The sequence below is a fragment of the Protopterus annectens genome, chromosome 4.part0, assembly GCF_019279795.1.
Source record: "Protopterus annectens isolate FY-2018-M chromosome 4.part0, PAN1.0, whole genome shotgun sequence".
In the NCBI taxonomy this organism is placed as follows: domain Eukaryota; kingdom Metazoa; phylum Chordata; order Ceratodontiformes; family Protopteridae; genus Protopterus; species Protopterus annectens.
Window position 1 is genome coordinate 555,768,561 of NC_056733.1, and position 17,189 is coordinate 555,785,749.

Genomic DNA, 17,189 nt, shown 5'->3' on the forward strand with positions numbered 1-17,189 from the left:
CTGTGATGCGACAACGCTACCGCACCACCACCACTGCAGCTGTTAACATCACAAATTATTTAATATTTACTAAAATATAGTATGTGGCTCTTCCTTTACCTTTAGAACTAGGATCCAAATCTAATTTATTTTTATTTATTTATTTTATTTTAGATTTGTTAACTGGGATAGTCCAGCTGGATACATGTCCATTTTCAGCGGAGGCTCGGGGAGAAAAGCTCCAAAGAAACACATATGCAAGACATACAAACAATATATTTTACATGTTTCTAGTATATTCAACCAGACAATATAGATGAGCACACATTATTAATTCCTTCACAATGACATATATAATGATCAATACATATAGAAACAATAAAGTATGTTAAATATCTATATAGAGTCATATCATGCATCTGAATGTGGCATTGATAAGACTAAACAGTCCTATCAGGAGATTATGTGTTTAAGGCAAGAGTTATAGCAGGAGTGAAGTAGGACTGAAGTTAGTCTGGTGTGGAGCAGGGACATAACCATTTCTTGCTGAGATGGCTTTTGATAGATTTCTTAAATTTGGATAGAGAAGATTCCAGGGTAATGGATAGAGGCAGGGAGTTCCAAATTTTGGATACGTAAGATGAGTAGAGGGAGACACCGGCATGGTTGTGTGATCTAGTAACTGTTAATAGTAACTTATCTGTGGAGTGGAGTTGCCTAAGACAGGAATACTGCTGAATTAGGTTGCTTAAAGCTGGTGTTTTATTTGGGTGGGGAGAGCAGCTTATAAGTAATAAGTTGATTGTAGATTAATAAATTTGGCAGTTCAAGCCAGTCCAACTGTTTTAGGTTATGACAGTGATGGGTTCTAAAAGATGAGTTATTAGCAAATTTGGCTATTTGATTATAGCAGGTTGCCAGTTTGCTGGTTTCTGTTTTGGATAGTTTTGTTAGGATTGGGGATGCATAAAGTAATGTTGAGAGCAAGTGAGTGTGAGCAATTGTGGTCCTAGAAGTATGGGTCAAGTAGGACTTGTGTTTGTAGAGACTACCTAGCTTTCTGTGAGTGTTTTTAATAGCTAGATTAATGTGGATATCAAACTTTAACTTGTTATCAATGGTGACGCCTAGTAGTTTTGTGTGAGATTCGGGTGTGATAAGTGTACCATTTTTAGAGTGAATATTGAAAGTGGCTGTAAGGCTGGTATTTTGTGAGGGGTGAAATAGCAGGATCTTGGTCTTTTTGGGGTTAAGAATGAGGCCATTGTCAGTAAGCCAGTTTTCAACTGAGTGGAAATTATCCTGGGTTTTATTGTGTAGTTCTTGCAGGGTTGAGGCACTGCATATTATAATGGAATTGTCTGCATACTGGATAAGGCTAGTGCCATTTGCTGCTGAGTGGAGATAGTTTGTGAAAATTGAGAATAGTGCCCTTATGATGAAAAGTGCCCCAGTATAATTCCCTGGAAATTTTCTGAGAAAGAATTAGGCTATTTTGGAGATGTAAGTCTTTACCTACAGGGACAAGAGGGACAAAAAAAAAATGACAACAGACAGGATTGTGTTACAACCGTCCTGAAAACAGCCAGGTTTAAAGATGTTAAGTGAAAGTCAGATAATCAAAAGAATAGGTAAGGAAACTGCTGGTATTTCTTAAAAGATAATTCATTTGTATTTAATAAAAACTGTTTCCTAACATAATTTACTGGTATATGCAGTACACATTGTGAAAACACTGAAAACTCAAAAATGAGCTTCCTCCATGTGCTGTCACACCTACCACTGTTATACCTACAGGGTGTTGTAACATTGTTAAGCAAAAGCACTTGCTTTACCTCCTAAACTCCAAGACAGACTGACGTCTCAGCATAGTTATAAATCAGAAATGACAAGGTCACAGGTTATAGTATTATTTACAAGTGGCAGTCACTACCACGAATGTGAAAGTATGAGTTACTCTCAACTTCCAGGCATTATCTGTTACTCATAAAATGGGAGATTATTATCTCAATTAACAATATTCTGACAGTATTCTTTATCTGTTACCTGAAGGGAAATTGTGAAAACATGGGTTACTATCATCTGCCAGGCATTACCTGCTGAACACAGTATACGGGAATATGACCAGACGATGATATTGGAATAGCCAGTTTCATCATGGAAAACTGAAGCTGTTCACTATGAAGGACAAAAAATGCATCTTTTCAGCAAGCCCTGTATTGCACAAAGATAAAGCCCTGACTGTGATCTGGATACTACACAAGCCAAATCAGGGAGTATAAGACTAAGCTGTTGATGCTGCCTCAACCATCCTGGGGGGATTGAGGCTGCTCATCCCACCATACAAGGAAATGCACAAATCAAGCAATGGGTCAGTCATATGCAGGAAATGTCATCACCTGCTGCATACCTGGAGTGATGTGCATGTAGAACAATGGATGAACCACAGGAGACCAGCACTATTATGTCCATTTCAGTGCAGTGTTTGACAAAGCAGTTCTGAGGGAAATAGGGGAAAGGGATAGAAACATGAAAAATAGATTCTGGCTGGATGACAACCCCGCCCATATGTCAGGGTGAAAATAATCAAACTATGCCTGTGACTGTTCATCTCCAATACAGAGGGTGCAATATGTACATCAAATGAGAAATCCAGTTAGTCAGCAGCTCCCCACCTGGCAGCAGTGGCATACCTGGAGCAAAGGAAGCAGCTGTCTCGGGTGCAAAAGTTTCAGAAGGTGCAATCAGCACATCAGGATCAGTCTTAAGTGCAATACTGCCATTTTGCTAGTACTGCCTTTGCACTCATAAATGAAGAAATTTCTCTATCCATGTATGGCAAAATGTGTTTGATATAAATGTCGCAAGCAGTCTGCTACAGATTAAAATGTACAGACAAGTTTTTTTTCTTTGAACAAACCTTCTCCTTAGATAAGGAGCACTAGATTGGAAATGGACCTCTTTTCCTTTTCTATTTATTTACTTATTTTTGCTACTCAACATAAAGTTTGGGGGGGGGGGCAGGCACCACAAAAGCTAGCTCCACCTCTGCCTGTCTGCTTATTCCTCAAGTTAAAAATAAAAAAGTCTGATACAGATTATTTCCACCCCTACCAACCATCAAGTAATCAGTTACATGTGCATTATTTCAACTATCTCAGGGCTGAAAGAGGTCAGAGCTCCTGACATGTGACAATTACCAGGAAACTGCCTCAGATGGGATACTAGTTCATCACAGAGCATGTATACTTATGGACAAATTCAGCAATGTCAACCAATATGATATGCATGTATTAAAAGTGTGGCAGAAAACTGGGAATGACTGCAAATATATAAGTAATCTCTGTGAAAACATGCAAGCTTTATATAACTAGTGCTGTAATTGAGAATGATCCTAGAGATCAAAGCACACTACAGGCAGTGACTCTGTTGTAACCACTTTTCAGGAACCTATGGTTCGATTATAGCTCAAGTACTAGAGAAGCCAGGAAGGGTGAAGCAGACAGGGGCATGTCACACACTCTCCTATACAGTAGTGAGGCGAAAATTGGCTGATTGGCTGGAAAGGGGCTGATGACTAAACAAAAAGCAGAGGCAAAAAAAAAAAACTCTGCTGTCCCTCCTAAAGATTATTTTGCAAATACAGACACAAAATGGAAGGGGATGAACATGGGAACTACACACACACAAAACACTCAAGCTGAAAAATAAATGTGGTCCAAGTGTTGAAAGGCAACAATAATGTCACCATAACAGCAACAAACAATTTTCATCCACATACACAAGTGATTTGAAATCTGGAGGGTTCTGTACTTCTAACTTTCACATAACTTGGCAAGGTACACAAGTCTTGTATCATATCTACCATTATTTTGGAGTTAAAATCATCTGTAAAGGACTGGTACTGTGTGCATGTGTGAGTATGTTAACAGACCAAAGTATAAAAAAAAGTTAGTATACCAAACTGGAGGAATGCGCTGATGCTGTTGCTGAGTCAATTACCTTGCCACTTAAGCATCACTAACAAAGTGCATCAGCAAACTGCATTGGCATTAATAGAAACAACTTGTACACAAGTTGCCAAGCAAATATATAATAGCAACCTTGAAAATGAAGCCTGTATGAGACTATTATGTATTACTCCAAATACTTAGGATCATATGAGACTATTATGTATTACTCCAAATACTTAAGATCAAAGCTGGGCGGCCATGGTGGTGCAGCAGTTAGCGTTGCTGCCTCACAGCAAGAGGATCTGTGGTTCGATTCTCGTCTGGGGTACTTTCTGTGTGGAGTCTGCATGTCCTCCCTGTGGTTACGTGGGATTCCTCCGGGTGCTCCGGTTTCCTCCCACATCCCAAAAACATGCTGTAGGTGGATTGGACACTCTAAATTGGCCCTAGGTGTGAGTGTGTGCCTTCTGGGAAAGGTTGGGCACGGGGCTGGCAACTTGACACTGTAAAACTCCACTGTCAATCATGAGCGGATCAGTGATCCACTGTGGCGACCCCTAACCAGATAAGCCAAAAGGAGATGATGATTTAAGATCAAAGCTACTAGTATGTTTTGCATTCTACTATGAAATGAAATCACAGCTGTTCTGGTCATTCTATTATTTATATTACATACCCTATAAAGGGCGGCTGTCATGTAGACTCTGTCTTTTCTTTGATTTCAGCTCCTTCATCCATGGTGGAGACTTCTCCTCAGATCTGCAAAACCACAAAAAAAAAAAATTAAAAGGAATAGTGAACATGCACTACAACTTTTTTAAAGCCCTTCACTTTGCCATCTTTAAATCCACAGTCATACATACATTTGTTTCTTTATGACTGCTTTACAGCTTAGAAGACATGGAAATATATGTAGACTTGAACTTTGTCAGTTACGTAGCTAAGGAAAGATCACACTTGTGTGAAGTACTCAGCATAGGAGGGTATTACAGCAAAGAAGCACATCAATGGCTTGCTACTCATTGGATGATTTTACTTACCAAATACTGTCCCTATGCCATTAGACATATGTCTGTATTTCTTGAAGTAACCTAACATCCTTTTACAAATATTACACATGCCTAGTGGGATTTCAGGCTCTTTTCTTTCCACTCAGTCCCTAACTCAAAGTAATGCTATATTTAAATCCTGCTTCCCCCAATTTTTTTCCATTCGTTCACCCAGTCCTGTCTTTTTTGGAACTTCTGCCATCCTATCTTCACTTAATATTACCTTCAACTCTATTGTTCTCTTTGAGCTCTAAGTCTTACACTCTACTGTTCTGTAAATCAGCACTTCTATTGTTTCATCATCCCTTCTAACAATCTGTCACAATTCATGCTATATCTACTCCATGGACAGTCTATGTGATGACTACAAGAAGAAAATCAAGGATTACTACTGTTGTCATGGCTAATTGGCTTACTGTGTTAGTGGGTGGACTACATGTAACATGACAGTAGAGTGTAGGATAAGAGGGCTAAAGTTCAGATTGGCTAGCATGTCATTAGCTGTCCCATATGAGAGACAGTATTGAAAACCTTTATAAGGTCCAAGTAAACATCAACATTTAACTTAACACTTATATTTAGTGGTTTTCAAAATTTGTAAGATTAATGGCATATGGCTGACCACTGCAAAACCCATGCTGGCTTAAGTTTGTCTGCAGTATATGTAACTACAGCATCAAATCTACAACTAATCCATCTCCACTCTTACAACCTTGCATTCCAGTGAAAACTTATTTTGTTTCCATGACCTCAGAATGCTCCTGCACTACCTGCAGTTACCTGCTACAGATCACCCTCCATGACCCAGGACCACCACTCCACCTTTCTAGAGATACTGGAAAACATGAAGGTCCTACCGAGCACCCTGCAATTTCAATTACCCTACCATTAACTGGGAAAACTACTCGAGTACAAACTCCCAGGCCCAGTGCTTCCTGGAATTCAATCAACTCAAACGCCCTGGATCAGCTGGTAAACTCCTCTACCAGTGGGGAAAACATATTGGACCTGGTCATCACAAACATGGGCGACAGGTGTTCCACACCAGAGGTCAATCCTTCACTGGTTAGATCAGACCATAAACTAATCACTCTGGATGTCCACACCCCACCACCACCACCCCCAACTAAAGAAACCACAGTAAAAAAACTTTTCTAGCAAAACCAAAACTCACTCCCCTAAGAGAGGGAAACCAGTCTGGTGAACCCCTGCCATAAACAGGCTATACAATAGAAGGAGGAAACTAGTTCAGAAAAAAAGAAAATCCCAAGAAGGAAAGACATCCATGATCAGTATCAGTAAGAAACTAAGGTCCCTCATAAAATCATCCAAGGCTAACATCGAAAGAAAAATAGCCAAGGATTCAAAAGATAACCACACAGCTTTCTTTAGCTATGTTAAGAATCTAAGTGGCAACTCGCAGATATGCACTGAACTAGTGCAAAACAGCACAAAATATACTGAACCTACTGATATTGCCAGCATCCTGGCAGATAGATTCAGTGCAAACTTCACCCCCCTCTCACCCCCAAAAGGGCCCACAACAATACCGGAAAAGTGTGATGTCCTGGAAATCACGGACGCACAGGTGAAAATAGCCTTTTCAAAAGTCAAAAACACAGCGTCAATGGGGTCAGATGGTGTCTCAGGCTGCGTATTGCATGAACTACAGAACAAACTAACCCCTCCACCTAAACACGTTGTTCAACCTCAGCCTCTCCACAGGCTACGTGCCCATAGAATGGCGCACAGCAATGGTTATTCCACTCCACAAAGGAGGGGCCACAACTGACCCTGGTAACTATCACCCCATAAGCCTGACTAGCCTGGTCTGCAAGGCTATGGAGTGCATCATCATGGAACTCATTAACAAAGACATTGGGAACCTCCAAACACTTGACCTGACCCAGTTCGGCTTTAAGGGTAAATCATGCCTACTAAATCTGGTTGACTTCTTTGAGACAGTCACTAAGGCCATAGACGAGGGAAAGGTTGTTCACACAGCCTACCTTGACCTCGCCAAGGCTTTCAACACCATTCCCCACTCGGGTATTACAGAAGAACTCACCAGCCTGAACATAAACCCCTACGTCACGAGATGGGCTGCCAACTGTCTTACAGACAGAAGTCACATGGTAAGAATAGCGGGCTCCAAGTCCAACTCTAAACCAGTCACAAGTGGTGTCCCACAAGGCTTGGTCCTGGGACCCCTACTGTTTGGCATATACTTCTCGGAAGTACAGGCAAACACAGGACGACTATGGCTAACCAAGTTCACAGATGACTGCAAACTGGGAGCCATAATTGACTCTCCAGTTCACACAGACATCCTCCTAAAGGGCCTTACTGAGACAGACACCTGGTGTCAAAGTCATGGCCTCAAGCTAAATGCCAAAAAACGCATAGTCATCCCGTTTGGGGAAAACAAAACACTCACGAATTACCACACAGGTGGCAGCCCCCTTAATACAGAAGAGGTAATAAGAGAGCTGGGGACCCAGGTAGATAGTAATCTCTCCTTTGACAATCATATTTCCAAAGTAGTTAGGAAATCCTTTTACGTGGCCCATCTAATTACTATAGGGTTCACATCTAGAAATAAAGAGGTTATAGTGCCCCTCTACTCGTCACTCATCAGACCCATCATAGAGTACAATGCCCCATTTGGGATGTACCTCACAAAACACTTCCAACAGCTGGAGAGACCACAAAAGTATCTCACCAAGAGGATTACTGGCCTCAAACATATGTCCTATGCAGCCCGACTGAAAAAACTCCATCTGTACTCAGGGGCATATTGCTTACTCAGAGGTGATCTTTGCCTGACTTACAAAGCCATGTCCAACTCAGAATTGATGGACATGCTCCACCTAAATAAATCCAAGTCACTGCGAACCATGTGCTCTAGTGAGCTAAACCTCACCACAACAATAAATAGAACATGCTGGAGGGATAGATTCCTGTCACAGAGATTCCCCATGCTTTGGAACAAAATTACAAACTACATTAGGCAGAGCCTCTCACTAACACTCTTCAAGAGAAACCTTGACGAGTGGATGGGTAACGGAAAATACACCCCTGGGATCAATTCATTGGCTCTGCTTGACAGAGGATTAGTTAATTAATCAATGGGGTGGTGAAAGCCGACACACTCTGGCTAGGCATATAAAAGCCCTCGGGCAGATAGCCTAGTACCTACCTATGAACCTAATGTTTACCATACATACATTTAATGTGGTGTGCTGCAAATGAGTGATCACACAGGTGCTGCACCAGACATGATTTCAACAGTACATAACAGACAAAAGTTTCCTGTTTTACCACAGGGATCACTTACGTACAAACTGTCAGTACTCTAGTTTGCCTGGTAGCAAACTTCACACTTGAAGTTATACTGTCACTATAACAGCACACCATACCATCTGGTGACTTCTATGGTGGACCGCTGCAAATGTGAATGATTCTTGTACTATGTACACATCAACAAACTACATTGTTGCCTGACTGTTGTATCTGTATGTATAACAAATATTAACTGACTTTTTCTTAAGAAGAGGTAAGTTATCTGGACTTGCCCCCCCCCCCCTTTTGTGTAGTAGTTCTCCAGATGGTACAGAAGCTAGAAACCACTTTAAAACCAAACAGCATGAGGCAAGCAATTAATTCTGCACTCAATACAGTATAAACACAGTAACATTTTTTTTTGTAAGTTAAAGCTCTATTGTAATTCAGCTCAGTGGTTCGTCTGCCATCTCTGTGTCAAGGTTCTGCTCTTCTTGCAGCTATATCAAGATCAGAGGTTTGCCATCTCAGCTTGATTATGCTTTCTGGTCATCTACATTGACTGACTTTTGTCACATCTCCACAGCATCATAAGCTTTGTTTGCACCTACTAGATATTGAACTAAAGTGATGCAGAAACCTGTATACTTTTGCTGCACTAAAACTTGCACCATTAAACTTTTATTAAGTGTCATTAAACTGGCCCATTCCATGATCTGCTCTACAGACTTACTAGTATCACAAAATTTTAAATTCCTGTTTCAAACTGACAAATACAGTTAAAACATTTTTATTGATCTGTTTTCCTTTACTTAAAAAAAAAAAAAAAAAAAAAAAAAATAAATAGAGAATATACATATGACAGTTTCACATAAACAACCATATATATTTACATTAGACATTCACTAACGTTTATCTATTTCCACCATACCTCAATCCAAATTTAATTTACTCTATTTCATTATGTGCATTAGTCTGCTAGTCTGTATTTATTAGGAGTCTTCATTAGGAGTATTTATTGTATTAGCATCATGCTGCAGTTTGTACATTAGCTGGAAAACTGTTTGTAAATAACTTTGGTTATCTTAGAATTTTGAGTCTTTTCCAAGCCTATGCATCAACATAAAGTTTTTAACTAATTAATTACTTAATTGACAAGTTGCATAATTCATTGGTTTTAATCTTATTTGTATAAATAGATGTGTTAGAAATGTCATTTGTAAGTGGTGACTACGCCAAAGTGCTTACCAATTAAAGTTGTTTTGTATCTACACACTGGACTGTTGACTGGTTCATGCTGATTTTTCATGAACTTTGAGTTGTTCATTGATTTTCCTTTACTTGGTAGCCCAACAAATTACTTGTCATGTTTGTTAACTGTCATTTTTTTCAGTTACTAACATAGTTCTGTAGTTCCTAAGGCAGAAATGAGCATTGCTAACCTAAAAAACATTCAAAAGAATACCATGATCTGCATAGTGGTGTTGGTCTAGCTTGCCAGATCTTTACATTCCGGTCAGACCTTCCCAGTAAACAAAATAACTAAATAAAAGTTCTTTCTCATGCATAGTCTTTATTAAATTACCACTTACGACACAGGCAATCATACATTTATATAAATGCAAACAAACCATATTGACACAGTCCCAGTTGCAAGTAATTTACATCACACACCATACTGACACAATTCTAGCTGAAAATATTATACATCACTTATAATATATCCAATCACTGTCAGTCAAATATTATATAGCGCATTCAAATCCTGCCTTCTTTTAAACCTCATTCCTCCCCTGTATGTATTGTTCCCTCAGCTCCCATTTTTCCTGTGTAATTTGCTCTTACCCTTTTCTAAAAATCCCGATTCCAGTTGTTTTATCTCTGTTACTATATTCACTACTTCTAATACAGTTGGTTTAGACATTGATTTCTATTTTCTAGTAACTTCTTTTTTGGCAGCCACCATAAGGAAAGCCTTACTATGTCTAGGCAATTCCAATTCTATATTCATAGCTCAGAAAAATCATTTCCCTAGTTACACCAATTTGCTCACCCTGTATCTCTGATAGAGTAGTATGTAGGGAATCTTTAAAGTACTTTATCACATTTCTTGTATAGCAGTTCAATCCATGTTTGATTGGTTAATTGCTTTGATTTGATTGGTTGTGCTAGACTTAAATGCACACTTGCATTGTTTTTCAGAATGGTCTGATGAAGCAATGAGATACATTGTGAAAGTGCTTACTGAATATCTTAAAAGTTAAATTTTAGTTTTATTTTACTTCATTTGAGTGTTCTCAATTTTTTGAGACTGGACCCTGCCTTGGTTTTCCTTTGCTGGTTTTATGTATTTACATAATCTTTAAAGTCTGCCAACTCATTACACTCTCGAAAAATATCATCCCAATTATCTATTTCATCCCCAACACACCTCCAACATGTGATGTCTACTTGAGAAAAAAATTCTCTGAGTCTACTTGGGGTATAGAAATATATATGCAAACATTTCCAAGAAAAAATCCCAAATCTTCTAGATTTTGTTGCATATTTGGGAGACAAATATATATCTCTTAATTTTTTCTTTGTGAATTGCTTATCCAGTCTCTTTTCCCAATCTCTTCTCACCTTCTGACTGACTCTCATAGTTATCATGCAATATTTTGTATGCTCAAATAATTATTCCTTTTTTAAGAGCAACTTCTGCTCTAGATTCTTTGGCAATTCTCTTTCATTTAGGACACCCCCCCCATTTCTTTCTCTTTGCGTACACTCTGATATCAATCCTTGAAAGGGAAGGCAATCTCTAACCCGCAGTCCAAATAAATTCTTGGCATCTTCCCATTCTATTACCTCTCCCTTCCTAATAATTTGCTCCCAATACCTTGGTTCCTTTGCCAGTTTTCTCCAATAAATTCCAGCTCCCTATTGCCTGTATCCCTAGTTGCAGTCATCCCTATCAGCAGAATCTCCTTTCTTCATTCCCGTGCTGACTTAGTTCTTAGAATACTTTCGGGTCTTTATGAATATAATATTCTGTGTATGGTTACTATTCTCCTCCTTAAGGATCTGCAGCCAATATCCCAGTCTCTCCCTGTTACTTGAGCTTCCCCCTGTTTCATCATCTATTTCCACTTTGAATTATAGGTTTCTGCTTGTACTATGTACAGGAGCCTTAAATGTGTAGCTCTGAAATACCCCTTCAAATTGGGAAATCCCAATCTGCCTTGTTCTATTGGAAGAATTGACTTATCCCACTTGACTCTTGCCATCTTCTCCACTCGGATAATATCCTTCAGCTCTTTATTAATTGCTATCCACAACTTCTCCTCTGGTTGATAAAAATATGCCTGACCTGTGTACAAGACAAAAGGGACTAAACACATTTTAACTGCTTGTTTCTTACTATCCATATAACAGAGCTTCCAATTTCTCAGTTTTTTTATTATCTTTTGTTTAATTTCTTCCTACATATCCTCAGCTGCCACACTGGAATAATTTTTAATCCATACTCCTAAATTTCCTCATGCATTGTCTTATTGCACGGTGCTGATATGTTGTAGTACATTCTTATTTAACGGTTTCCTACTTCTACATCTGATTTTTAACTGATACACTGTAAATATCAGCTCCAGTTATAATTTTACTCCTGTAGAACTATTTTAAATCTTTGTCTTATTCGTCAGCAAAGTATCACTAATGCCCCTACTGCATTATCTGACAAATGTATCATTAAAGCACTACCACTGCTTGTTGACCCTAGTATTGCTAGCAATGCACTTCCCATCTTTTTTAATACACTAACCATATAATTCACTGTTTTCTGCTAGATTCTTAAAAATTCTTGTTGTTGCTATCAGTTCTTTCATTGTTGAATTAAAAAAAAGGCAAGTAAGAGACTGTGACCAACTTAGTACTGTTGGATGATGCCCTTTTGTACAATAAGCACTGATACTACACTAAAAAATGCAGATTTTTACAGTCACTATACATACTGAATTTCATTATGATAAAATGCAAAGCAAAATATTACAATTCGATTTAAAAAGCTATATTTCATTGTCTGCTGTACTTTAAAAAGGAGTTCAAAACTTTATATACAATGTTCACATGCTGTTTCATGCAACATTCCAAAATCCTGTATTTCATAACATTAGTTGTTAGCAGACAGTAGCAATCCAATGCTATAAATGTATGCCCCATTTTTTTAGTTCAACAGTATAATGTCAAAATGCTAGTGTCCATTACCATTTTAAAATATTTATAATGCCGTATCTTGTTTCACTATCACAAATAGAATGCAAGGGAAAATGTCACAGCTCCATTCTGAAAATGTTCCTTTCAGTGTGCAGTAATATATAATGTTTAAAGTAGTTATGCCATCTGCAAAATAACCAGTTCAAATGATGCTTTCTGAAGTTAGACGCACTTTCTTAGCTCCCACAGGGCACAATCCTTCCACTTGTCCTTGTATGTCTTCCTTGCATTTGGAATTTGCTAGGAAGCAATATTTCTCTGCCTGTATCCATGAGATTGGGGTTAACAACTACATTAAAACTGGAGAAGCCACACAGACAGTTTTAGTCCACTTAAGTCCAGATAGGGTGAGCCTGATGAGTGAGATATAAGACTCATTAGGTGCTAGTCTGAAAGGGTCTTACAGAGTCTATGGTGGCAGAAAGAGGAAGCACATGTGTGTGGGTCATAGAGGGCCTACCAGACTCATTCTGTACTTGAGATTGCGCCTTTCTCAGTGTTCTGAGTATTAGAAGTGGGTAAGATGCACAGTAGCCCTACACCAGAGTATCTCACACACGGCTGGTAGAATCCAGAATAAGAAATTCTTGTACTTCCTACTTCATGAGGGGCATGAACAAATCTGTTACAGACCAGTACCACCTAATGAGCATCACATTTGTCACTGCTTGATTCAGTGACCATTCAAAGGGTAGACCAAGGTTTCTTCTGAGTCTGTCGCTTAACATGTTGGACTTTCCCAGAATGTGTGCTGCCAACAGGAATGCTTTATGAGCCAGGGCTCAGTCACAAAGTTTGAACACTTCCCTGTATAAAGTCAAAGTAAACTTAACTATCAATCAGATATATACAGCAGTGCAAGCTGAATGAAATTATATTACTTTGGTCCCTGTGCAAGACATAACAATGAACACATGGTTTGAATGACAGTAAGACTAATACACATTCAGTAATAATTAAAATATTAATAACACAATCAATTACAACAATTGAACAGGAAGACATTAAGACAGTATTATACTAGTAGGTATTGCAAGACTATGACTTAACATTGTGATTGCTTGGAATATTACACTTCATCAGTTGTAGTATGATATATTCTGATGTTCATATTGCACATCTATGGAGTGGTGACACACTCCTGACTATTCACATTCATAAGGGAAATAAGCAAATTATTCCTAGTTTGTTGAGCTACCATACCACTAATGCATTGTCCTCATGTCAGGTAAGTTTCTTTTTAAGAAAACTACCTGGAGCACTATTCTAACAATGAAGTGCAGTTGTGATTCCTACAGAGGGCCATATTTTCTGCAATGATCTTCCCAAATAATGCCCTCCCCAGCTCTAGGCCAGATGCATCAGTAGTGAGGGCACTGACTGAACTCAGAATGTGTGACAGGGATTACTTGTTCTAAGGCCACTGCAATCTGAGTGCACACTGTAGTGGTCTCAAGTGAAGTCATGTATGGTACACCATGACAACAGCTGCAGATATGTAGTCCACTGTCTTGCAGATTAATCCCATGATGTATCCTAATCCAATAGGCGATGTCAAAGAGACAAATATAGGATGGTGACCTTATCTTGTGGCAGGTATGCTCATGTAAATATCTAGAATGCATCCTATGTAGGGTATACACTATGCAGTGGGTGAAGTGTAAACTGGATATGTAGATCATGATGTCCAGATGACTGAACAGTCTAGTCATGGACTCAGCCTGGATTGCAAGAATGCCCTGCAAAGGCAGAACTTGCAGTCAGTCATCTATAGATGCAAAAAGAACTTGGCCCAGAGTAGCCTCTGGTGATAAACTACTACTGCCACACACATGGATACTCAATCTGGAGCCTGTGTTGTGACTGAAGGGCAAACACTGAATTAATGATGACTATATCCTATCCAGAAGCAAAAATACCTACTGGCTTACTTAGCAATGTTTATATGGAGACAGGCATCCTGGAGGTCATACCTCCCAACAGTAGTGAATTACAAGGTTTTTACCGAGTTTTGGGGTCCAAATAATGGGGTGCCATGATTCCTGAGTGGCACCCCTTCATTTCTGATTTTTTTCCAGTTGTTTTTCTTTAAGTATTTTTTCACTTTTTGAGCTGATGTCATCACGTGTGCAATGACCTCTGCTCCATCGGGGCTACCAGCCTGATGGAATTGAGCTCAAGGGCTCACATGCACACATTTACACATTTCTGGCTAGGCTACCAGCCTGTCGGAATTGAGCTTGGCTCGCTGCCTTGTTCAAATACAAGCGGGAACTTTTGGCTTGCTGGCTTGTTCAGATGTGAGCGGAAACTTTCTGTCTGCAAATGAAATGATCTCTGGCTGCAATGAAATGATCTCTGCATGCGATTATCTTCTGGCTACAATGATCTCTCCTGTGTGCAATTATTGTCTGGCTGCAGTGCAAAGGTGCACTTGCGAGAGGGTAGGGAAACATCTTGTATCCATTTTTGAGCAGCAGCATGAACGGAAAGAGAAACATCTTGTGTTCTACCTTTGAGTAGCATGAACGGAAAGGTGTGTCTGTGTGCGTGTGTGTGTGTGTGTGTGTGTGTGTGTGTGTGTGTGTGTGTGTGTGTGTGTGTGTGTGTGTGCGTGCGTGTGTGCATGTGTGTGTCCAGAGATCTTTTACTGCTCTGAAAACCAACCCTTTGCCCTAAAGTACTATTAACTTGTCATTTTTTTAACTCTATACCCAACCTATTCGCATTCTACCACCACCAATGCAATCCACAAATGCAAAAAGTAAATAAAATCCAGATTGTGAACTGGTTCTCTTTCTGTGAGGCTCACTTCTGTTCCCTCGTTTGCCTTCCTCTCTAAATATAATCCACTTGTATGCCAAAAAGGAAGTGTACAGCTGGCGAGTCACTATTTCGCATGCTTTCCTAAACTCTGTTTTACCCTTCATGCATTTGTCTCCTCTCACCACCCTCTGTAGACACAGTTTACCACTACAGATTACAATTTTCTAAAACCACCTATACCATACTTCATACTAATAAAGTACTTGGGAGAAGACTTTATGCAATACAGTAGACAAACACTTAGAGATAATTAATGTCATCAGTTTTTTATCGCTTTAAAGGGTCATCGGGGGCACAGCTGTTTTGCACTTAGGTTTGGAAATATGTGGTTCCCTACATTTCACTTCGAATGACACAGCCACTTAGAATCACAAGCACCAAATCTCACAGCAGATCGCCGTTTAACAGTTACACTGCTTTCATAGGAATAATAATGTACTTTAATCAGACTCTACTAGCCATTTTTGTCTTTAATGTACACTTTCACTGTAAAACTTTTTTAAAACATACCAAGTCTTGCCCCATCTCCTATAGCGATAAAAATATTCCTGCAAAGAAGGAAATGTGCATACCCAGATCCTACAGACTTCCTTAAGCAACCTCTTATTTTGTCTGTCTCTTGAATGGCTGCAGATTCAACATAAACACAAGCTAAAGTACATAACAAAAGCTCAATCATGTGTGTGTGACCTGGTGGCTAAAGGTACTCAGACTTAAACCCTGCTGTTTTGCACTTAAGTTTTGAAATATGTGGCTCCCTACATTTCACTTTGAATGACACAGCCACTCAGCACCAAATCTCAGAGCAGATCACTGTTTAACGGTTACACTGCTTTCATAGGAATAACAATGTACCTTAATCAGACGCTACTGGCACTTTTTTTCTTTAATGTATGCTTTCACTGTAAAACTTTTTCAAAACATACCAAGTCATGCCCCATTTCCTATAGTGATATAAATATTCAAATCTGCATATCTAGATCCTACAGACTTCCTTAAGCAACCTCTTATTTGCTCTGTCAGAGTGGGCCTCTTGAAAGAATGCAGATTCAACATAAACACAAGCTAAAGTACATGACAAAAGCTCAATCCTGTGTATGTGACCTGCTGGCTAGAAGTACTCAGACTCAAACCCTGTACCTTGGGTACAAGGTAAAAAGAGTAAAGTCCCTAAAAACTAATACTTTTGAATCTATGCCTCATATTTTGATCTGTTCCTCATAAAATCTTTTTGTGGCAAATCACTGAAGGATTGAATTCACTAAATGATGACAGGCATTTGAATTTCAGACTTCATATTCTTCAGAAAATAAATGGCAACACAACACCTTTTATTCTAGCAATTTTCTATGTTTATAAGATTAATATTTTAAATTTGTCCATATTTTGGGGCTGTATTTCCCCCATTATTGGCTTTGTCCAGTTTTTTTGTGCTAAGAGTTGAGAGCTATGGTGAGAAGTGAGAACTGAATTCTGTATTCCCCCATTACTGGCTTTGTGCAGGTTTTTTGTGTTAAGAGGTTGAGAGCTATATTGAAAAGTGAGAACTGAATTCACTAAATGATAGCCATTTAAGTTTCAGTCTTTTTATCTTTCAGAAAACTGCTGATTTGGCATAGTGGTATGTTGCTCTGACTGATCCTGGGTTCAAGACTTAGCAGGGAAATGCATGGTGGTAACAACATTTTATTCTTGCACTTTCCAAAATTATACAAGCAATGTTTAAAATGTTTCCCTGGTTTTTGGCCTTTTGTCCCCCCACCAAAAATGTGAGAAGCTGTGCAAGATGCCTATGGCTTACAACTACTGTCATTCTATATACATATTGTATGTGTGGAAGTAAACT

The 17,189-nt window shown here is 39.0% G+C and overlaps 1 protein-coding gene across 2 annotated transcripts in view; it reads right to left on the reverse strand.

The window, feature by feature from the left end:
- KIAA1671 (KIAA1671 ortholog) overlaps nucleotides 1-17,189 on the reverse strand; it is a 2,688,721-nt gene that overhangs the window by 25,052 nt on the left and 2,646,480 nt on the right. For both annotated transcript variants that reach the window (XM_044068487.1, XM_044068488.1), the window contains exon 13: nucleotides 4,609-4,691. In XM_044068487.1, the coding sequence (XP_043924422.1) occupies nucleotides 4,610-4,691 (82 nt within the window). In that variant the 3' untranslated portion in view covers nucleotide 4,609. The remainder of the gene's footprint in view (nucleotides 1-4,608; nucleotides 4,692-17,189) is intronic.